General features: G+C 42.6%; 1 protein-coding gene across 1 annotated transcript in view; it reads right to left on the bottom strand.

Annotated features, from left to right (window-relative positions):
- Positions 1-478: 478 nt before the first annotated feature.
- aff1 (AF4/FMR2 family, member 1) overlaps positions 479-18,545 on the bottom strand; it is a 33,630-nt gene continuing 15,563 nt past the window's right edge. The window contains exons 4-19 of the mRNA XM_018755478.2: positions 12,554-12,592; positions 12,299-12,385; positions 11,645-11,681; positions 10,935-10,989; positions 9,103-9,265; positions 7,934-8,839; positions 6,802-6,899; positions 5,802-6,045; positions 5,414-5,505; positions 5,207-5,270; positions 4,917-5,053; positions 4,639-4,710; positions 4,383-4,476; positions 4,005-4,048; positions 3,498-3,718; positions 479-3,172 (exon numbers count right to left, since the gene is read on the bottom strand). Coding sequence (XP_018610994.2) covers positions 3,057-3,172; positions 3,498-3,718; positions 4,005-4,048; positions 4,383-4,476; positions 4,639-4,710; positions 4,917-5,053; positions 5,207-5,270; positions 5,414-5,505; positions 5,802-6,045; positions 6,802-6,899; positions 7,934-8,839; positions 9,103-9,265; positions 10,935-10,989; positions 11,645-11,681; positions 12,299-12,385; positions 12,554-12,592 — 2,469 coding nt within the window. The 3' untranslated portion in view covers positions 479-3,056. The remainder of the gene's footprint in view (positions 3,173-3,497; positions 3,719-4,004; positions 4,049-4,382; positions 4,477-4,638; positions 4,711-4,916; positions 5,054-5,206; positions 5,271-5,413; positions 5,506-5,801; positions 6,046-6,801; positions 6,900-7,933; positions 8,840-9,102; positions 9,266-10,934; positions 10,990-11,644; positions 11,682-12,298; positions 12,386-12,553; positions 12,593-18,545) is intronic.

An 18,545-nucleotide genomic window follows, 5' to 3' on the forward strand; every position in this document is an offset into this window, starting at 1 on the left:
AAAGGGAAACACTTCTAAAAACATTTGTTTTACACCGATGACATAAAGAGAATAAGTTAAGTTTTACATAACAGAAAATCCCACTGGTAGAAATTCGGGCCACTAGTGGAGCACTGCAGAGATTATTTGGTGAAACGAACTTGCGAGAAAAGTAACAGCAAAACCAACTTACCACTCATCAGTACCTTATTACTCCTTCAGAGCTTCCAGTTTTATGCAATAAAAATGCAAAATCACCTTTTTGTGCTTCAGCACCTTGTATCAATGTACTTTCTCCGATTGCTTTACCCTAGCGTATGAACGAACACAGCCTCAAAGTCAGTACGGCATTGGAACCCACAGTTACTGCAGCTCAATGTTTCAGTGTGAATAAAACCCAAATCTCAGCACATACTTTCAGATCCTTCTTTAAAAGGGTCTTCGGATTAAACTAACTACAACATCCATCCAAGAAGAAACAAAAACACGTGTTGCAGCAGTTAACTTTATTGTAGTTTTAAATATTGATACTAAATGCATCAATTTCCACTCAATATTACAACTGATTCAATCATATAGGTCATCTTAGGTACAGAAAAGATTTCTTCACTTGGCATATGAGGGCTGAAAACTACAATAAGGAAGGGTGAAAATTAAAAATACATGTACAAATTTTATTTGGTCATAAACAAAACTTTCAAAAATCAAAAAGTGTAATACGTTGAAACCTCTCTCACCATATGGAGAAAATGGGTAACAAATTAAATAATGAGTCATTTTATAAATACATTTAGGACTGTGAAAACTGGTGCTGATCCAAGATGATCGGTAACTACCAGTCAACATGTCACTGAAAGCTGATAGGAAAATTGTAGTCGAGGCACACTAAAATACACTAAAAGGCAAAGCAAATACTCTGTAGTTTGTGCAAACAGGCACATTGAAGAAAGTGGGAAAGACAACCCTAAGAGCAAAAGGTATTCCGTAGTTTTGGCCTAGAGAAGCGAGGCCCTCAAAATTCATGGCCAAGTTAACGCTCTAGTGGACAGACAGTATGTACACTGCATATCTTATGTTCGAAAATGTAGTAAATATGCCGTGTTTATATTTTGATGTTTTCAACCAGGACCTTTCAGAGCTCCTTTTGTACAGAAGAAAAAAAAACAAAGTGAATTACTGTCTAAATTCATTCAGATATTCAGTCCCTATTCATTCATTAAAAAATTTCCTCGTAACATTTGTAGTGATTTGTTCAGCTTTCTTCACCTGCCATGAAGACATGAAACCAATTTTTGTTTTCACAAGTTCAGAGAAGCACAGTTTCAAAATAACAGACTTCATGGCAGAGGGGTTGTTATATATAAACTCATGGCAACATGTTTTGTCACAAATAACGCAAAGTGCCTCATACGAAGAACGTACCTTTTTATTTCAGAGACTAAGACTGTAAATTGCTGCCATTATTCCAAATACATTGCTAGGTTTCTACCTCTGAAGCACAAATTCTTCCCAAAATCCACTTGCATTGTTTATATGCCCATCCTAAATTTCAAAAGTTTGTTGATATACAAGTCTTCTAAAGACTTGGGAAGACAAATTCTAGTCGACAGCTTTTATAAGCTAAGGCACACATTTAATCGACCTGAAAGCAGTCATTTTGTCAGTTCCCCTGCCCCCTCAAAAAAGTAAGATGAATTCACGGTCCCTTTACAATCAAAATTCCAGCATGAAATGACACAGGAACAAAAACAACAGCGTCCGATTGGAACGCACCCCTTTCTATACGTGTCTACATCCGGTTTTTGATATTGATGAGGTAGAACTATTAACTTGAAGACAAGGACTTATGCAGTCAAATGATTTTCCATTTCCATTTTATTGCAGTTTCCTTTTCTATCAATGGTTGAATAAAAAAGGATCTATCCCAACAAAAAAGTTACAAGTGAGCAAAATAATAAAGCCCATCAAATCAGACATTCGGCTATGACTGGTTATAATGCCCTGGACACAGGCATTCTAAGGTGAATATCTCTCTCTTTCAACAAGGAAAATCAAAACACTCATTCCATTTAACTACCGGCTAAATCCATAGAGTCTCCATAAATTAAAGGTTGCATATAAAAATATTTTACCAAAATCCTCATCTTTGTCAACAATGCTCTTTGATGACACTGCTACCTCCTAATTAGTCTAAAAATATCACACTAAAGGTTGGGACAAGAGTCTATGCTGTAATTTGGACTCAGCTGTCACTAAACAGATGGTGGGAGTTGTTTTATACTTGAGCAGCGTGTTAATAACCTGATAATTCTCTTGAGGGCCACACTGGTGAACAGTTTCCTGGGCAGAAGCATCACAATGTCTACACACTACCTCAAAATGATGATTGCATGAAATTATCACATTTTTTTTTTTTTTAAATAATAACAGACAAATAAGAATAAATAATTTATCATCACCTGGCAAAATGCAGGAAAAAAGGTTGGCACTCAAATAAATTTGAATGGGAGGGAGGACTGTAATGCCAGCCATCTCACTTATTCGACAATACGGCCCGATCACGCCTCATAGAAATTGTGTTCATTCTCTTCAAGACGGATAAACACTCCTCCCCAAATTTCAGCGGCCAGACGTGGCACAGGAGAAGGCATCCACACATTCTGGGAGCAGGCTGACTGGTAAAACTGAAGTAGCCAGCAGCCATGTGGCCACAGAGCACTGGCCACCCCCACGATCCTCGATCCAAAGTCCCTCGGTATCAACTTCACATTCACAAAGGAATTGCTCCTCTACATATGAATTCGGAAATCAGAGATGGGTATTTTGGAGATGAGGTATAGCTGACGTGTGCGAGAACCACAGCAGTATGCGACAGCGTGCTGATCATCAGGGAGGCGACAGATGGACTGGGTTTTAACTTCCCTCAGGTTATCTTTGGTATAGGCAAAAAGTCGCATTGTGCCACTTATCATAAAAGTGGCTCACTGAAAAAAGAGGGGGATGGGGCAAAGGTTAAGGTTCTTGTGTTCTTCAAGTGGTCAGGCCCATATGGGGGACGGTGACGGATGGTCGGCACACTAGGTAGTGTCCAGTCTCAGCCAGTACAGTGCTTGTCGGATGTGGCGTACCAGTAAGGTCATGCTGGAGGTTAGGCTCAGCGGGCCCAGTGCAGAGTCCAGGTCCAACAGCAATCCTGAGAGACATAAAGCACATGCCATGCATGCCATCAGCAACCTGGACCTTTTATTTTTCCCCACAATCAAGGGAAGAATCCTGCTGCAGCCACTAAACAGAACAAAAGCACTTAACATTTCATTCTGCAATACAGCAAGTCCCTACAAACCTGCACAGTTAACACTTTTATGTACCAATAATCAAATGCAATATTAAATTTAACTCTTGGCTCATCCTGCAGCGCCCCCTACTGGTAGGAACCCAAATGAGAAAAATGCAATGAAGAAACTCTCAAGCGAAGACTGGAGTGCCTTTTGAGAGAGACATCGGGGGTGCAAACTTACCACTACCCTTATGTGTGAGGGCCTCTGACTGCTCCCAGGTGTCATGTGCGCTCAGAAAGAGGGCTGTAATGTTGACGTAGGAGGCAGCCACCTGCTGGATGACCTGGGGAATTGCGACAGTGGCAGAGGAGCCCGTCCCGCTGCTAGGATTAGACCCGAGCCCAGAGCTCATGCCGGGCAGAGGTGGGGCTGGTGACATCGAAGATGATGCGCCTGTACTTCTAGTGGAGGAAGGAACAGAAGAAAGAAGTGAAGAGAGAGGGAGTGTAAAGTGGTAAAAATGACAGCAAAAGGTAAGGGGTGCAAAGGAAGAAAATGATGGAGAGAAGTGTCGCACTATTACTCCTGTACCATTAGAGTTGTCCCGCTAGGACAGGAAGTCAAGGCTGTACAAATCGATGTGTTAATATCGCAGGGATAAGAAGCGCATATTTAATAAGAAGAGCAAGATGTCAACAACAGAAGTACAGCACAAGGCTGAAGTAACTGACAACACAAAACACTTACTTTGAGACACACGGCGTGGGAGTCAGCGATGACTTTGAGGAATTCTGGAGAGGAAAAAGAAACACCACCTTTCACATCATTCACCTTGTATCATAGAAACCAGTCTGATTATTGTGGACTAAAATTAAATACGACAAAGGAACGGACTGAGTAAAACCCCAAGTTTTGTTGGTTTTTTGATATACATTATGGAGATTAAATTGTTATCCACAAAAGCTGCTGTGAACAACTAAACGATAAGATTCTGCATAAACAGAATCCCTAACAGAAACTGAAGTATAACGAGCAAAGAGAAATTAGTAACAGAGTAACATGCAGAAGTACATAACTTCATAATTGTTATTTCTCCATTAAAAACAATATTTAAAAAAGACACACCTTAAAATGCTCAGAAAGTGTTTTCGAATACTTAAGTGCAGCTTCGCGTTTGAGGCGAAACATTGCCATTTGCAGAAGGGCCTGGCATCGCATACTGAGGGAACAAAGACCGCAGGAGGGTCAAGGCTTATTCCACAATTACAGCAAGTCTTCTGTCCTTATAACTCAGTCCAAAGCAAGAACACCACTTCACAAAGGTGTCACCAATACCACAAGAGAATTTTCGGTAATACTTTACAGGATCCCCGATACGCACCATAAAACTGTGAAATCTTTCTCCACAGCAGGACCAGTTGCTTCTAGAGAGCTCTTCAGTTTCATTATAAATCTACCAAGGGGAAAAACATAAAAGATTAAATTGGAATGTTTTCATCATGAAAAATGTGAATCTATAGTAAATTTCTATGAATAAAATTTTTCAAGCTGTGCAGCAAACCAAACCTCAGAATGCTTTACAATGAATGTCTGACCCAACATTGAAACAAGTCTGTCCATCCATCCATTCATTCATTTTAAGTCGGGGGGATCAATTACCTGATCAAATCCACAGTCTCAGAGAACATGGTGTATGCAGATTTTGGGGTCTGGGGATCAACCTCCATAGCGATGCCGCTCTCGATGAAAGACATGGCCGCATCCAGGTAGTTAAAGGCTTTGCCTATCTTGTCCACCTTAATAAAGGGATAAGAACAGTTCTTCAGTGAAACTACACACAGACGGAGCAAAAATCTGGTTCGTCCCACCATTCATCCACAAACACCCGTTACAAGTCAGGCACAACTATTAGTTTTGCTCTGCCGAGTGGGCTTAGTAAGGCCATTTACCGTTGCGTCTGCTTTGTGCTTCAGCTTCTTTGCTTCCTTCATGTGGTACTCCACAGGGTACTGCCTGTAGAGGAGAATGACACAGACGACACGTGAGGGGGAACAGCTAGAGGATGGGAAATTCTCACTTTCGTTTGTTTACGAGTGAGACGGACTGTAACAGTGCACGGGGCTTTCCACTTCAAATAAATTTCAGATCAGCCGTACCTATCCTCGAACTTGAGCAGTGGACGGTGTGGCTGAGGTGCTTTGGGAGGTCGTGCAGATCCCGGGAAGGTAAAGCCACCGTGTGCGGCATTCTGCGAGATGCAACAGAACGGAGAATTGTGTAAATAGTACAGCAAGCAAAACTGCAAGAGATGTTCTCTTTTTAACTCCGTTACTAAAGAGCTTCTGAAGAAAATCCAGGGGGGGCTGTGAAGTCTGGGTGAAAAGACAGGTCCGTGTTTACAAGTATACAGCGACACTGGTTGACTCATTGGCATTACAACTGGAGGAAATGACTGGAGGAGGAGGAGGGGCTTGCTTCCTTTATCTAGTTCTAATTTTTTCCACTGGCATGGCATTTCCATAAGTAGTTTTTCAGGTCACTCACCCTGTCTAGAGAGGAGCTGCCAACCTTGCTAGTCTCAGGCTGCTGTGTGCATTTAGCCTGACGCTTCTTGTGCTTCGCTGGGGGTTGGCTGTCACTGTGGTCCCCACTTCCCTGGCGCTTATGGCCTGGCTCTTCCTGCGGCACCCGGGGGGCAAGGGGTTCAGACGGGGGAGGCACTGTTGAAAGGGGTACGCCTTTCTTGGCTTTCTTTTTGTCCTTCTCCCAATGGGCACTCTTGGGCACCCTAGGCACATACAAGGTGAGGTCAAGTGCAGGATCCACACAGATACATGTATGTAAACATGGATTTCTTCTGGACTAGTGTGGATGTCAAAAAACAGGAAGATGTTTCTGAAAATAACAAATTCTGTTTTTGTTGTATATACAGGCAACTCATATGCAAGCACAAACTATGGATTTTTTTTTCCCTGTATTTTCAGAGATTTTATAATAATAAAGCAAAACGTACGTGAAACGAATTGCAATTATTACCAGGTTTAGAAATAGACATGTCTAGCCAATACTCCGAAAAATGTTTACTACAAAACACAGCCCTTTTAAGAGTTTTAATTTTACACTGAAACAAACTTCATATGTGACAAAATGATTCTTAGCCACAACTGCAGATCTCTTATGTTTGTGAGTGAGACCCTTACTGAAATAATACAGTATAAGACAGCACATGTACAGAATTTGTATCTTCTGTGCTGTAATCTGTACATTATTAAATTTTTATCACAAACCAACTTTTTGCATCCAAATTTTCAAATAAAAAAAAAGGCTAACTTTGTATTTCATTGGAAAATGGGTACTACTGTGTGAGACATGAACCATTTCATAGGTCTTTCACACTGTTCCTTTAGGGGGTGGGAAGCCCTAAATCTACATAAATATGGAGTATCCTGTTTCCAAAGGTCTTGCATTTGGACATCTCGCAACACATCCAACTTGGAAATACAACCCCGTGTGTACAAGTACACGGTGACATTGGACGACTCACTTGGCATTACAGCTGGAGCCATGATTGAAGGGGGAAGGCTTGTTTGCTTTATCAAGTTTTAGTTTCTTCATTAGCCTGGAATTTTCATCTTTCTCAGCCTGTAAAATACAGCACAGTCAGCTTCATTTTGCAATACTTCACCAAATTTATTCAGCCAAATTTATTCAGATAAGCATTCTTTGCATAACTAGAGTTTCAGTACAAAGTGTTTCCTGCTTTTCAGACAAGACCAGTCTATTGTTAAGGTGTCTATAAAATTGGAAAACAATTGTTGTGCTCCAACGTATTCCAAAAAGCTCAAACAAATATATGTAAAACACATTGCACTCATCTGATCTTAATCCTAAATACTGTTTGCTTTTCAGAGGATGGAAAACATATTATAGCAGTTATTATAAGGGGGGCATGGTGGCACAGCGAATTTGGCCTGTGCCTGCTCTCTAGTGGGTCTGGGGTTCGAGTCCCGCTTGGGGTGCCTTGCGATGGACTGGCGTCCCGTCCTGGGTGTGTCCTCTCCCCCTCCAGCCTTGTGCCCTGTGTTACCGGGAAAGGCTCTGGCTTGCCACGACCCCGCTCGGGACAAGCAGGTTCAGTTTGTGTGTGTGTTGATCCCAATAAAGCCATTGGTTTAGATCACACTGGACACAGCTGATCACGCAGCAATGTAACCGAGAACATAAACTGACTCACCTTCTTACCACCCTTAGCCTGCTAACTTTTGTAAACAGAAGGTCTGAACAGCCCAATATTCCTTGTGGTCAAGATTACATTGTGGACAATCTAATATTAATAATGTCACTATATTCCATTTTAGACCGTTACGTCCACAAGCTGCTTGATAAAAAACTCTCACTGGCTGGATTGTTACACTGAGTACAGCATGATATTGTTCATCCGAGAGAAAGTACATGAAGCTGGAATAACAGAGGCATCTGCAAGTGGGAAATAACTATAAAATGCCTAGTGATGAGATGTATAATAGGTAAATTAGAGAGCTGTAAACAATTATGATAAAAATGCAAAGGCATGATGAAATACTGTATAAGGTTCATTCAGTTAGTGTGTTTAAACTAACAAAGAGACAGAGGGGATGTATAAATCTAGGGTTCTAGTAAAAAGAAACTCAACCCACTGATCTCTTTTTGGAGATACTGGAGGGTGCTTCACAGCTCTCTTTCTTTTTCTTCTGCTTCTTCCTGCCTGGCATGTCAGCAATTAGTGGCTCCACAGTGGAAGTGGTCCCTGCTCTTGCATGAGGGATCCTGGACAGCAGAGTAAGGTCAATCTTCACAACCAAGGAATGAGGAGGCTTCAGTGAGTCCTTTTGCTGAGGAGCGCGCCTGCTCTCACTAGTAGGGGACTGGCACCTAGCTTTCTTTGGGCCTTTCTGAGAAGGTCTTTCCAAAGCCACACTACTCTTTTGCACCAGTGGAGATGGCTGGCGAGCTTGGACTGTGCTTGGCAGTCTGCCCATATCCTGTTCCCTCTTGCATTGCAGGGACAAGGTCTCCTTTGGACTGGACTCCTTAAGTTTTTTTTTGGAGGACACATGTTTAGTAGGCTTCTTGGCACCTCCTTTTGACTCAGCTTTCTCACACAGGTCTTTTGTTTTGAGGTGCAGTGTTTCCGTCATAGTCCTGTCTTTGTCATGGAGAGGCAATTCCACAGTCTCCACGACCAGGCCTGCCTGGGTGGTCGTAGGAAGCTTAATCACTTTGGACGGGTGCTTGTTGCCCACTTTCTCCCTCTGATTAGTGTTGTCTGCTCGTGATGGAGACTTCTGACAGACAGGTGGGCAGACAGAGCCCTCATCCACTAACTTAACATCACTACTGCTGACATCACACTGTAGAGAAGGATTATGGGATTTGTAGTCATTTGTGTAGTCTTCTTTCCCTCTTTCCCTAAGTGGTTGACTCTGGACAGCTGGACTGGGACTCTGGACCATATCTTCCATGTTCTCCATATTCGAATTTTGCTGGTTGACCTTGACCAGCCAGTTGTCCAGCTGCCATTTGTTTGCAACAGAAGCATCCGTCTAATGGGAGGGGGGGGAAAGAAGGGAAAAAAAAAAAAAAAAAAGCAACATTAATATTATCATTCTAATACTTCTCTTATTCAGAAAGTATACCGAAGTGTCAAAGACAACACACAGTCATTCATCACACCAGTAAGTCCAACAGACTGACCCAGTTCTCATCTGTACATTCTGATGCGATTTAAGAATGTGAAGTACAGCCGAAGAGAACAATTCCCACGACCTATCAGGGTGAAGGAAAGAGCATGATAGAAGAGGCATACCACAGGTGCAGGTGGGTTGCTCTTCTGGGGTAGGGACGCCTCCTCACCGTCGCTCTCACTACTGTCGCTGTCTGACTCGGACTCCGAAGTGTTCTCAGAATCACTGGAGCTTCCCGACTCGACTCCACTGGAATGTGTTGATGCCACACTACCTTGAGCCATGCTGAATATATGCAGGTATAAGAAATATATCCGCACCAACATTTATTAAAAAAAAAAAAAAAAAAAAATCACACATAGGGAGTCACTGACAACCTCAATATAGTTCAGTACAAAGAAATACTTCTGGGTAGTTGGGCAGTTGTGGAAAAAAACATTTAAACTGTCCTAAGACAGGGGTAGAAAGACAGACATGCCACAGGCTGCAGATAACGTTTGTTTGAAAAGCATTACACAGGTACATCATGATTTACAAAATCTCTTTATGTGAAATTTTGGTATAATGGCTCTTGGCTTACGACACCCAATTTTCAACTTACGGAACAAAACAAAAATCAGTATAACAAAATTAATCAGAATCTTGTCCCAAAACAAATGAGGCAGAAGGGCAGTAACGTACTGTAGTTGGCGTATCTGCGGCCAGATCGCGCAGTCTGTGTTCGGAAAGTAAGTGTTGCTTTAAGAGAGTGGGGCATTATGGGAAGTTTTACAGGAATGTCTGTCGGCCATATTGGAGGTGTTTAATTGAACGATTGGAGACAGCAGAGCAATTAGCAGGAAAAGTTTCGGTGATGGTTTTTCAGATACGTATGCACATTTTAGCATCAGTGCACAGTTTTATATTATAGAAATAAAAACTACACGCTAAGTGGATCTCTGCTTGGTTAATTATTCAATTCGGCAGAGTACTCTAAAAGGAAAGCGGTAAATATACTGAAGCACTAACCGTGCATATGTGTTTTATGCTGTGCTGAAGTCGAGAGTTAATAGTTATATAGGTGTTTTACAATGGTCTACAAATATCTAGAAAATTTGTTTGGGGTCTTTGGATGGTCTGGGAACATATTATCCACCCCAATTAGAAATAACTGGTAATAGGCTTTCGGTATCCAAGATTTTCAGAAAGAATAATGTTGTAAATGGGGGGGCGCGGTGGCGCAGTGGGTTTGACCGGGTCCTGCTCTCCGATGGGTCTGGGGTTCGAGTCCCTCTTGGGGTGCCTTGCAAAGGACTGGTGTCCCGTCCTGGGTGTGTCCCCTCCTCCTCCAGCCTTATGCCCCGTGTTGCCGGGTTAGGCTCTGGCTCCCCGCGACCCCGTATGGGACAAGTGGTTTCAGATGATGTGTGTGTGTAATGTTGTAAATGGAGGGATGCCGGTGTTGCTAACATTAGAAAGTTTTTTTCTGCTTTTCCCCCCCCATTTACTACTTGTGTTGCTAGGTAGGTTCTCAACATGCACTCTCAGCTATTAAAGGCATTTACTAACATGACAATAGCATCTTCAAAACAATATGTCACATGGTTTGTACACTGAATATTAATGCACTATGTATCGGACGGGGGTGGACTAAAATTTACATTTACTCTGCAGAATCAAACAAGCAAGCAAATAAGCAGAAAACAGATGGGGATTAGTGATAATAACCATCAGATAATCCATGTAAAATGTCAACTTCTGCCCATATTCAGAACAGCCACATGATAAGAGTTCATTGAAGTTAAGGGTATGCTACAGGAGCTGACTTTGTTTCAGCTCTTTTGTTTCATGACTAATTTCCTCCATCTTTCCAAGTATAATAACCAAGACAATAATAAAGGAGACCGAGGGAGGGAGATGGAAAGACAGAGAAGGGTTTAACAGTCAAGATTTTACAAGAACACAGCATGCTTACGATGATCCTGGATGGCAGTTTGCTGGCAGTACTTTTGAAGATGATCCATAGGATTCTGGTAGAAAAAAAGAGGGAATCAACATTTTTGCTGCTGCACTCAAAGATCATCCGCAGTTTAAAATGGCTGATATCCAGCAAACAAGTGTTAAGGCTTTGAGAAAATTAAATGAAAAGTGTTACTTGGGGGGGGGGGGGGGGGGGGATCTTGACAGAAGAAACAACTCATACATACTGCCTCCAGTACCCAAACACAGACTACTCAGTAGCACACTTTGGACAATATGGTACAAGTTAATGAAAAATTAACTGTGGCACTTAAAAGGTTACAAATGTTTTGAAAGTCCAACTAAAATAAATAAAAAGTTATGCCTAACAAGCAGTCTGTGTTAAGAAGAACTAAGATTCCTCAAGCCCTTTGATGTTCAAAGGCCACGGGGGGGCGGGAGGGGTTTAAAAGTCTTCTCTCGGCATTGAATATAATACAAAGTGACACCCGTGGGGTGGATGTCCTGAGCTGAAACTAGAAGAGAGGCTGAACAGCTGGTGTTCACTACATGCCAAGGAAACTGAGGCCCCAACTGAGAGCCTTTTTCAACCACACAGTGATCTAATATAGGTTGCAGTCAGAGACTGACTGTTTCTTGACCCGCAGCTTTGTCCAGAGAGCTCAGCAAAGTCACTGTAATCACGCATTCCTTGGATGCACTTACTTTGTCCTGAAATTCCAGGATGAATGTGCTGCGATTCCTAAATAAATTAAAAACGAGACATGTGAAGATCTGAAATTCTGCATATTTCTCACACATTTAGAACATTATTAAATATTACATTGACAAGTTAACTTTATTTTAGGGAGAACAAACTATTCATTCCGAAGGCAACAACACTAACTATCATATATATATATAATACAATACAGCATAAACTGGTAAAAGCCTGTTAGAAAGGCTTGTAGGGCTGTGATGATATGAGTATAGATGTTTAAGGTGTCTAGCCTAGTCTTGGCAAGATAACGGTAACCCCCGACAAAAGGACTAAGGACCTGTCACGGTTACATATTCAGTGACAGTACACATATTCTGAGGGAACAATGGCCAATTGTGGTGTCAGAGCAGAAATTCTACAGGTTTTACCCAGTACACTTCAATTAGTGCATGGTCTCCCCATGAAACATCAGGGGAGGCAACTTACTGTTTAAGGAATTATTGACTTTAATAAGGCAACTGAGGCCTTCACACAGCAAAAAACCTCAACACCCAGTAGATCTTGAGGACCAGGATGGGCCACCCATGTTGCTACTTGAACCCACAGCACTCCTAAAGTCAATGTAAAAATAAAAAGTAGGAAGGAAAGAGGAGTCTGACCTTTGGATGAAAGGAGAATTTAGGAGGTTCGGTTTTATTCGGCGTGTGAATGGCTGTCAGCAACGGCGGCCAAGTGTGGGTCATTTCCTGTGAACGCAAAAGAAATGGCGTCAACAGTTTACACGCGCGAAGCCTCCAGGACTTGTACACTTATATACAAAAAGGATACCTGATCAATTATTTATACCATTAATGTGACGTGACTTGAAATCTCTCAATGCCAGCATGAGAGCAAATTTGTTATGAATTACTTACCCTAAGAATGTCTTCAACACACTGAGCATCGTTCGAAGCCTGAAGGAGACGATCGAAAATGATCTTCAGCAAAACACACGTGCTGGCATTTCGTATTGTTGCACAGTTGGCAAGTCCAAAATGAATGGTAATGCTAAACAGCTGGCCGTAAGCAGAACTACAGCTGAGCATCTAGTTGAACAAAACAGTGCTTGACATGGTTTTTTAACAACCTTTATAATCTAGTGCCTGATTAAACAAGTATTCTGCCCTATTATGTAGTAAACAGAGTAATGTGGGCAGCATGGTGGACCAACAGACAGCACTTGTGTCATACAGCCTGGATGCTGTAACTGGGCACGGGTTTGATTCCCACTCGGTCTGTGTGGAGTTTGCACGTCCTCTCCATGTTCCTGTGGGTTCAGGACCCTTATAGTTCCTCCCACAGCCCAAAGACATGTTTCAGGTGAACTGGTGACTCCAAATTCTCTGTATAGAGAGAGTGAGTGTGTGTGTGTGTGTGTGTGTGTGTGTGTGTGAGTGAGAGAGAGAGACCACTTTGTTGTACACTGGTCAATGACTGTAGGGAGTTTAGGATAATTTATCCTGCACTGCAAGTTGTTTTGGATAAAAAGTGTCAAGTAAATACTAGATAGTAATCATTATATGTCGCGTTAGAGAAAAGGTCTGTTAAATTAATAAATTAATGTAAAATGTAACAGCATATCAATGTTTTTCCCCTCAAATTAACTGGCAAAATTATTTAATTTCATTTAAATGCCGAAAGAAACCCTTTTTGCAAATGAGATAAAAACAGATAAATTCACTAAAAGGCAGAATTGTCAAAATATTACCCCAAGAGGCACATTCATGCACATTTACCCACATGAATTACTTCACGTCTAATTATATATACGAAACGAAATTTTCATCCTGAACATCAGAAAAACAATACCAGGAGACTGCTGTTAGCACTGGGGGGCCATGACAAAACATTTGTACCTTTGGTCAGCTTCCTACGGTTTTATTTACACCACCTGTATTTATAAGACACTGCATAAAATGTGCAACGTGCAAATATTACGTAATCACTGTTACCCACTGTTCTCTTGGGAGATTTTTTATTTTTTTTTTTTTAATTCATTGCTTATGCAAACTTCAAGTAACTGCTTCAGTTTCACCTTTGCCACGGGACTGACAAACCCGTTTACAGTCAGGAACACTCATACCACATGATCTTTTTAATTCCATTTTATTACTGCTAAAGACATGTGGAGAGAGAACACCGAAGCGATTGTACGAGCGCGCACATGGTTTTCGCAGCAGCAGCAGCAGCAGCAGCAGCGGATGGCGGGACACCGCGAGCACCCCTGGGCTCGTGCTTCTCAGAAGCCTGCCGCGTAACCCTGCGAACCTATTATGCAGGGCGATTAGCATTTCTGCAGCCTGGCGTTGGGTGCGGGAGCCAGCCGAGGTCACGCTCCGCTCGTCACGCGCGCCGCGTGGCATGCAGGCGCTCGGACACGGGGGGACAGAGAGCCGCGCTCTGCGGCAGGAGGCAGGGAGGGGCGCTCGGTGCTTAACCCCACAGTGCTGACCGAGCCATTAGCGGAGCGGTGATGTCATCACACTGGGCTCTTCCAGGGGAGGAAGCTCTCAAAAACGGCACCACGCACTCTGGACAGTGCAACCTTGGGCTGAACTTGTGGTCCCCTGCTACCGAATGTTGGCTTGGGCATACGTGCCCACAGGGTTGTGACACGGCATGGTGACAGGTACACCCTACCCACGATCCGAAGAGCAGGCACAGTTCTGGCACGCAGTTACAGTTCCCAACAAGGGTGGACGTGACTCACGTCCTCCCTTCCGTATCACCAAAAACACAACGATGAAATCAGAGACGCACACTTGGCTGCGGGACCTCGACGGAAAGGGTCGGTGTGCTCTGTTCTAAACGGTCATGCGCTATGAAAGGGGAGCTACGCGGCCTTCCAACACCAGCAGCAGAAATGTAGAGCGCAGGAGGCTACATGCCTACCTTAAATTTTCAACCCGCTGAAGTCAATTTCAGCTCATATTTACATTTGTTCATTTAGCTGATGCTTTTCTGAAAGGCAAATCACAGCATTAGGTTTGCATAATAAGCCAATTACAATATATACTGTATGTATGTATGTATATATAATTTTTTTCTTCTTTTTTTTTTTTAACTGATGTAATTCAGGCCAAGTATCTTGCTCCAGAGTATTACAGCAGTGGTGAGAATTCCAAACCAGGTCTTTAGACCGAAAGGCAAAAACTTGAACTGCTCCGATAACTGCTCTCCCCATATCTGGCCGTATCCAAACGTCCAACGGTCGGGCTGAGGTCACGTAAGACATAGAAGGAAGATCAGTCAACTGGACAAGTGCACCAGCTCACACCGGCAGCGCTCTGCATCTAGAGGTGCGACAGGTCTGTAGACGGCGCACGATGTGTCGAACGCCCTACTCCCACTGCCACCCACCCCTTCATATGGCGGAATGGTACCAGACATTCCCTACCTCTGCACAAATCCACGGTCACAATCAGCACGCTGGGAAGAGTAAACAGCCTTCAACTGGAAAAGTACACAGCCAAGACTAAAGAAAATAAATAAACCATATAAGTGGATGAAAACGTTGTTCCACTTGCTCTGTCAAACGACGCAGCCTGGGGGGGGGGGGGTAACCGACCATATCAAAAATGTAGCTTGACATTAAGTATTAATGCTCCTCCGGCTTCCCAAATAAAAAGGACAGACTGTTCTAAATGTGTATAACCCATAAAAATACCTTACCGGGTATGTTAAAAACTGAGCTGTGATTTACTCCTGTTAATCACCTTCCTGATTTGCTGCAGATATATTTCCCTTGACAAGCTCAGAAGGCCAAGTATATGAAATTACATGTAGTCCTAAAAGTCTACATATAAACCAAGTCATAAAGCTGGCTACTAAGGGGGTGGGGTGGGCAACCCTCACACATGGTCCAAACACTGCACTTTAACAGTGTAAAAGTCTTTCTTCCTTCGCATTAATCTGGTCATCAAGTGGACACAGAGCTGAGCAACACCTGTGACTGAATCAAATGATGATTTTGTACTTGTTTCGACACCATGTGACCCTTACATACATACATACACACACATATGTATATATATATACATAGATATATATATATACACACACACACACACACACACACACACACACACACACACACACACACCCAAGAGCCTTTACTAAAATGACAAAAGGTTTGTAGTGCGTTTTAAACATGAACTTTTTACAAATTATTAGGAGAGGCAGAAGTTCTATTACTATTAATTTCTTAAACTGGGTAAAATTCAGAAACAAACGTACTTTTTTTTTTTTTTTTTTTTTTTTTAAACAGTAATTTCTGGCATCAATACTACTTTCTTTGACTCAACTACATTTGTTTAATTTCTGTCACATCATTAAAAATTTAGAAGAGGAAAGACAGACCAAGAATAATTTGGTTCATATGGTGGAAAGAAACAAACTAACTGCACTTAAGAATAATGTATCTGCATCTAAATCTCCTAATGTAATGCACACATTGTATTTTACGTTTACATTTAATCATTTAGAAGACGCTTTCGTCCAAAGCGACGTACATCTCGGCAAAAGTACAATTTATGCATTACATTAAGAGAAAGAGACACAGCTGCAGACATGTGACTCAAGTAAACCTAGTTTGTTACCGCTTGCTGCACCGAGGTTCATCGTTCAAGTCGGTGCATAAAACACAGGATAGACAAATCCTGATACCCTCCTACCAATATTTTCTAGGAGATGTATGTTGCTTTGGAGAAAAGCATCAGCTAAATGAATGTAAATGTAATAAGAAGTTACACGTATTCCTAATACTTTTTGAATTTAAGTAATAGCACTCACGTACTGCTTTTGAGCACTCACCTATGGTTATAAAAAACATTTTAAAAAAAGCATCTACAGCTAAACGATCTTGTCTATAATACCTGAACATACAAACAAAGCCCACTATAACCTGTAAAAATTCCAGCTGTCTCTTTGCAACAAGCTCAGTAGTCCATTGGCCCAATACTTCTTTTTGACATTTTACTCCACTTCTATTAATCAAAATGACTCAACTCATTCAACTCAAAGCAAACATGAACACCTGGAAAAAGAAAAGACAAAAGGAAAAAAAAGGTTTGTGAAAGATGCACGTGGACTGAACTGCTACAGAAACAACCACAGTGACAGTATTAAGCCAAACATGTTTGTAATGCTGAGTGACGACAGCTCGTTGCATCAACCCGCTGGTATAAACAGGCGGTAAACTCAAGTGGCGACGGTCACTGGAATATTACAGACCAAGTTAGCGTAAATGAGAGCAGGCATTGACTGTTCCCTCTGAGTCACGGCGCAGCTATCCCATCCAGGATTACAGCGGCCTGCGCTGAAAACGCCTGCCTATTCAGCCGGGGGCACCCACCCCCCCCCCCCCCGCCCCACGCGGAGGCCTGTCGACAGCGAGGTCCGGCGTTGGCTGACGCACAGCAGGGAGGCTGGGTGGGGAGCTCTTGCAACACCACAACCCTGAGTGTACACAGCTCTGCGAGTAGGTACATTCATCTCTCCTGGCAGGCCACACACTAATCTTAGCAATCTTAAGAAATATGCTACAAATCCCCAAGCGTTGAGTCTAAAACCGATTAACTGAGCGAACGATGGGTTCCTTACCAAGTCGCCTCGATTCTGAACACAGCAGCAACGCGTTCCTTTCTACGCCAATATGCTTTCCGGCAAATTTCCTAAATAAACAGGCAACCGGACCACAGAGCTTCAATCAAATCATTATGTTCAAATTGCTTTAGTGAACAATCACACAGTTCCAATCATCCAAATGTAGTTATTAATACATTAATATTGATACTACAGCTAAAATGATTTGATGCCCTGACATTAACTGTGCAAGCTGATTCCAGATATGGGCATCACTGGGTAGCCGTGTGCTAAGAAATAATAAAAATCATGGTGTAACTGGTGGTGTAGCCAGGAGCATCTCGCTGCAACATTTGCTTTTGGTAATGCTTTGTTTCTCCTGAGCAGGGTCATGGCGAGCTGGAGCCTGACCCAGCAACACAGGGCGTAAGGCTGGAGGGGGAGGGAACACACCCAGGATGGGACGCCAGTCCATCACAAGGCACCCCGAGGAGTCGAACCCCAGACCCACCAGAGAGCAGGACCCGGCCAAGCCCGCTGCACCACCTTGCCCTCCAAACACTGATGATAATATACATATATAAAAATCTGCATCCAAATTTCTCCTTCTGTTCATGTAATGCATTTGTATTTCGCTCTGAGATGTACATTACTTTAGAGGAAAGCATGTGCCACATGAAGAAATTTAAATGCAAAATTTGCACGGTTCTAGCGCGTTTGTTCACCCGAGTAAGAATCATTCAGCTGACAATCTCAACGTGGCAGCAATTGTGGAAACTGCTGGAAAGCGGCTTAAATCGAGAACGTGCACCATCAAGAGGGACGAGGAGACGTGTAACGGAGGTGTGTATGAGGAGGAACGTAGTATACTTATGGCGGTGTTCTTGTGTCACAGAAGTAGCTGAGATTCATTGATGCACATTAGGATTCTGGAGGAAGGTCGCCATAAAAGAGCAGTTTTACTTTGGCAAATGGTCTTTTGTTTGCTTTGGATGGCAGCGGTATGTGTGCGAGGCTCTTTAAAACTCTGCTCACAGAGAAGCTAAATATTAAGAGTTGGGGTAAACGTGCGGTACGGCAAATTGGCCCGATAATCTCGTCCCTTTAGCGGTCACTCCCGAGGACGGACCCATGTCTTTTCTATTGCAGTCTGTCACTAGAATACTGAGCTCAGGGGTCATCTACCCTTATCGTTTCCCAGTAAATGTCTGCACATTCCCAGATGGATTCACACAAAGAACTAAAGGCAATAATGCCAAGCAAGCATAAGATAATAGCAAAATT

The sequence above is a fragment of the Scleropages formosus genome, chromosome 6 (genome assembly GCF_900964775.1).
Source record: "Scleropages formosus chromosome 6, fSclFor1.1, whole genome shotgun sequence".
Lineage (NCBI taxonomy): Eukaryota > Metazoa > Chordata > Actinopteri > Osteoglossiformes > Osteoglossidae > Scleropages > Scleropages formosus.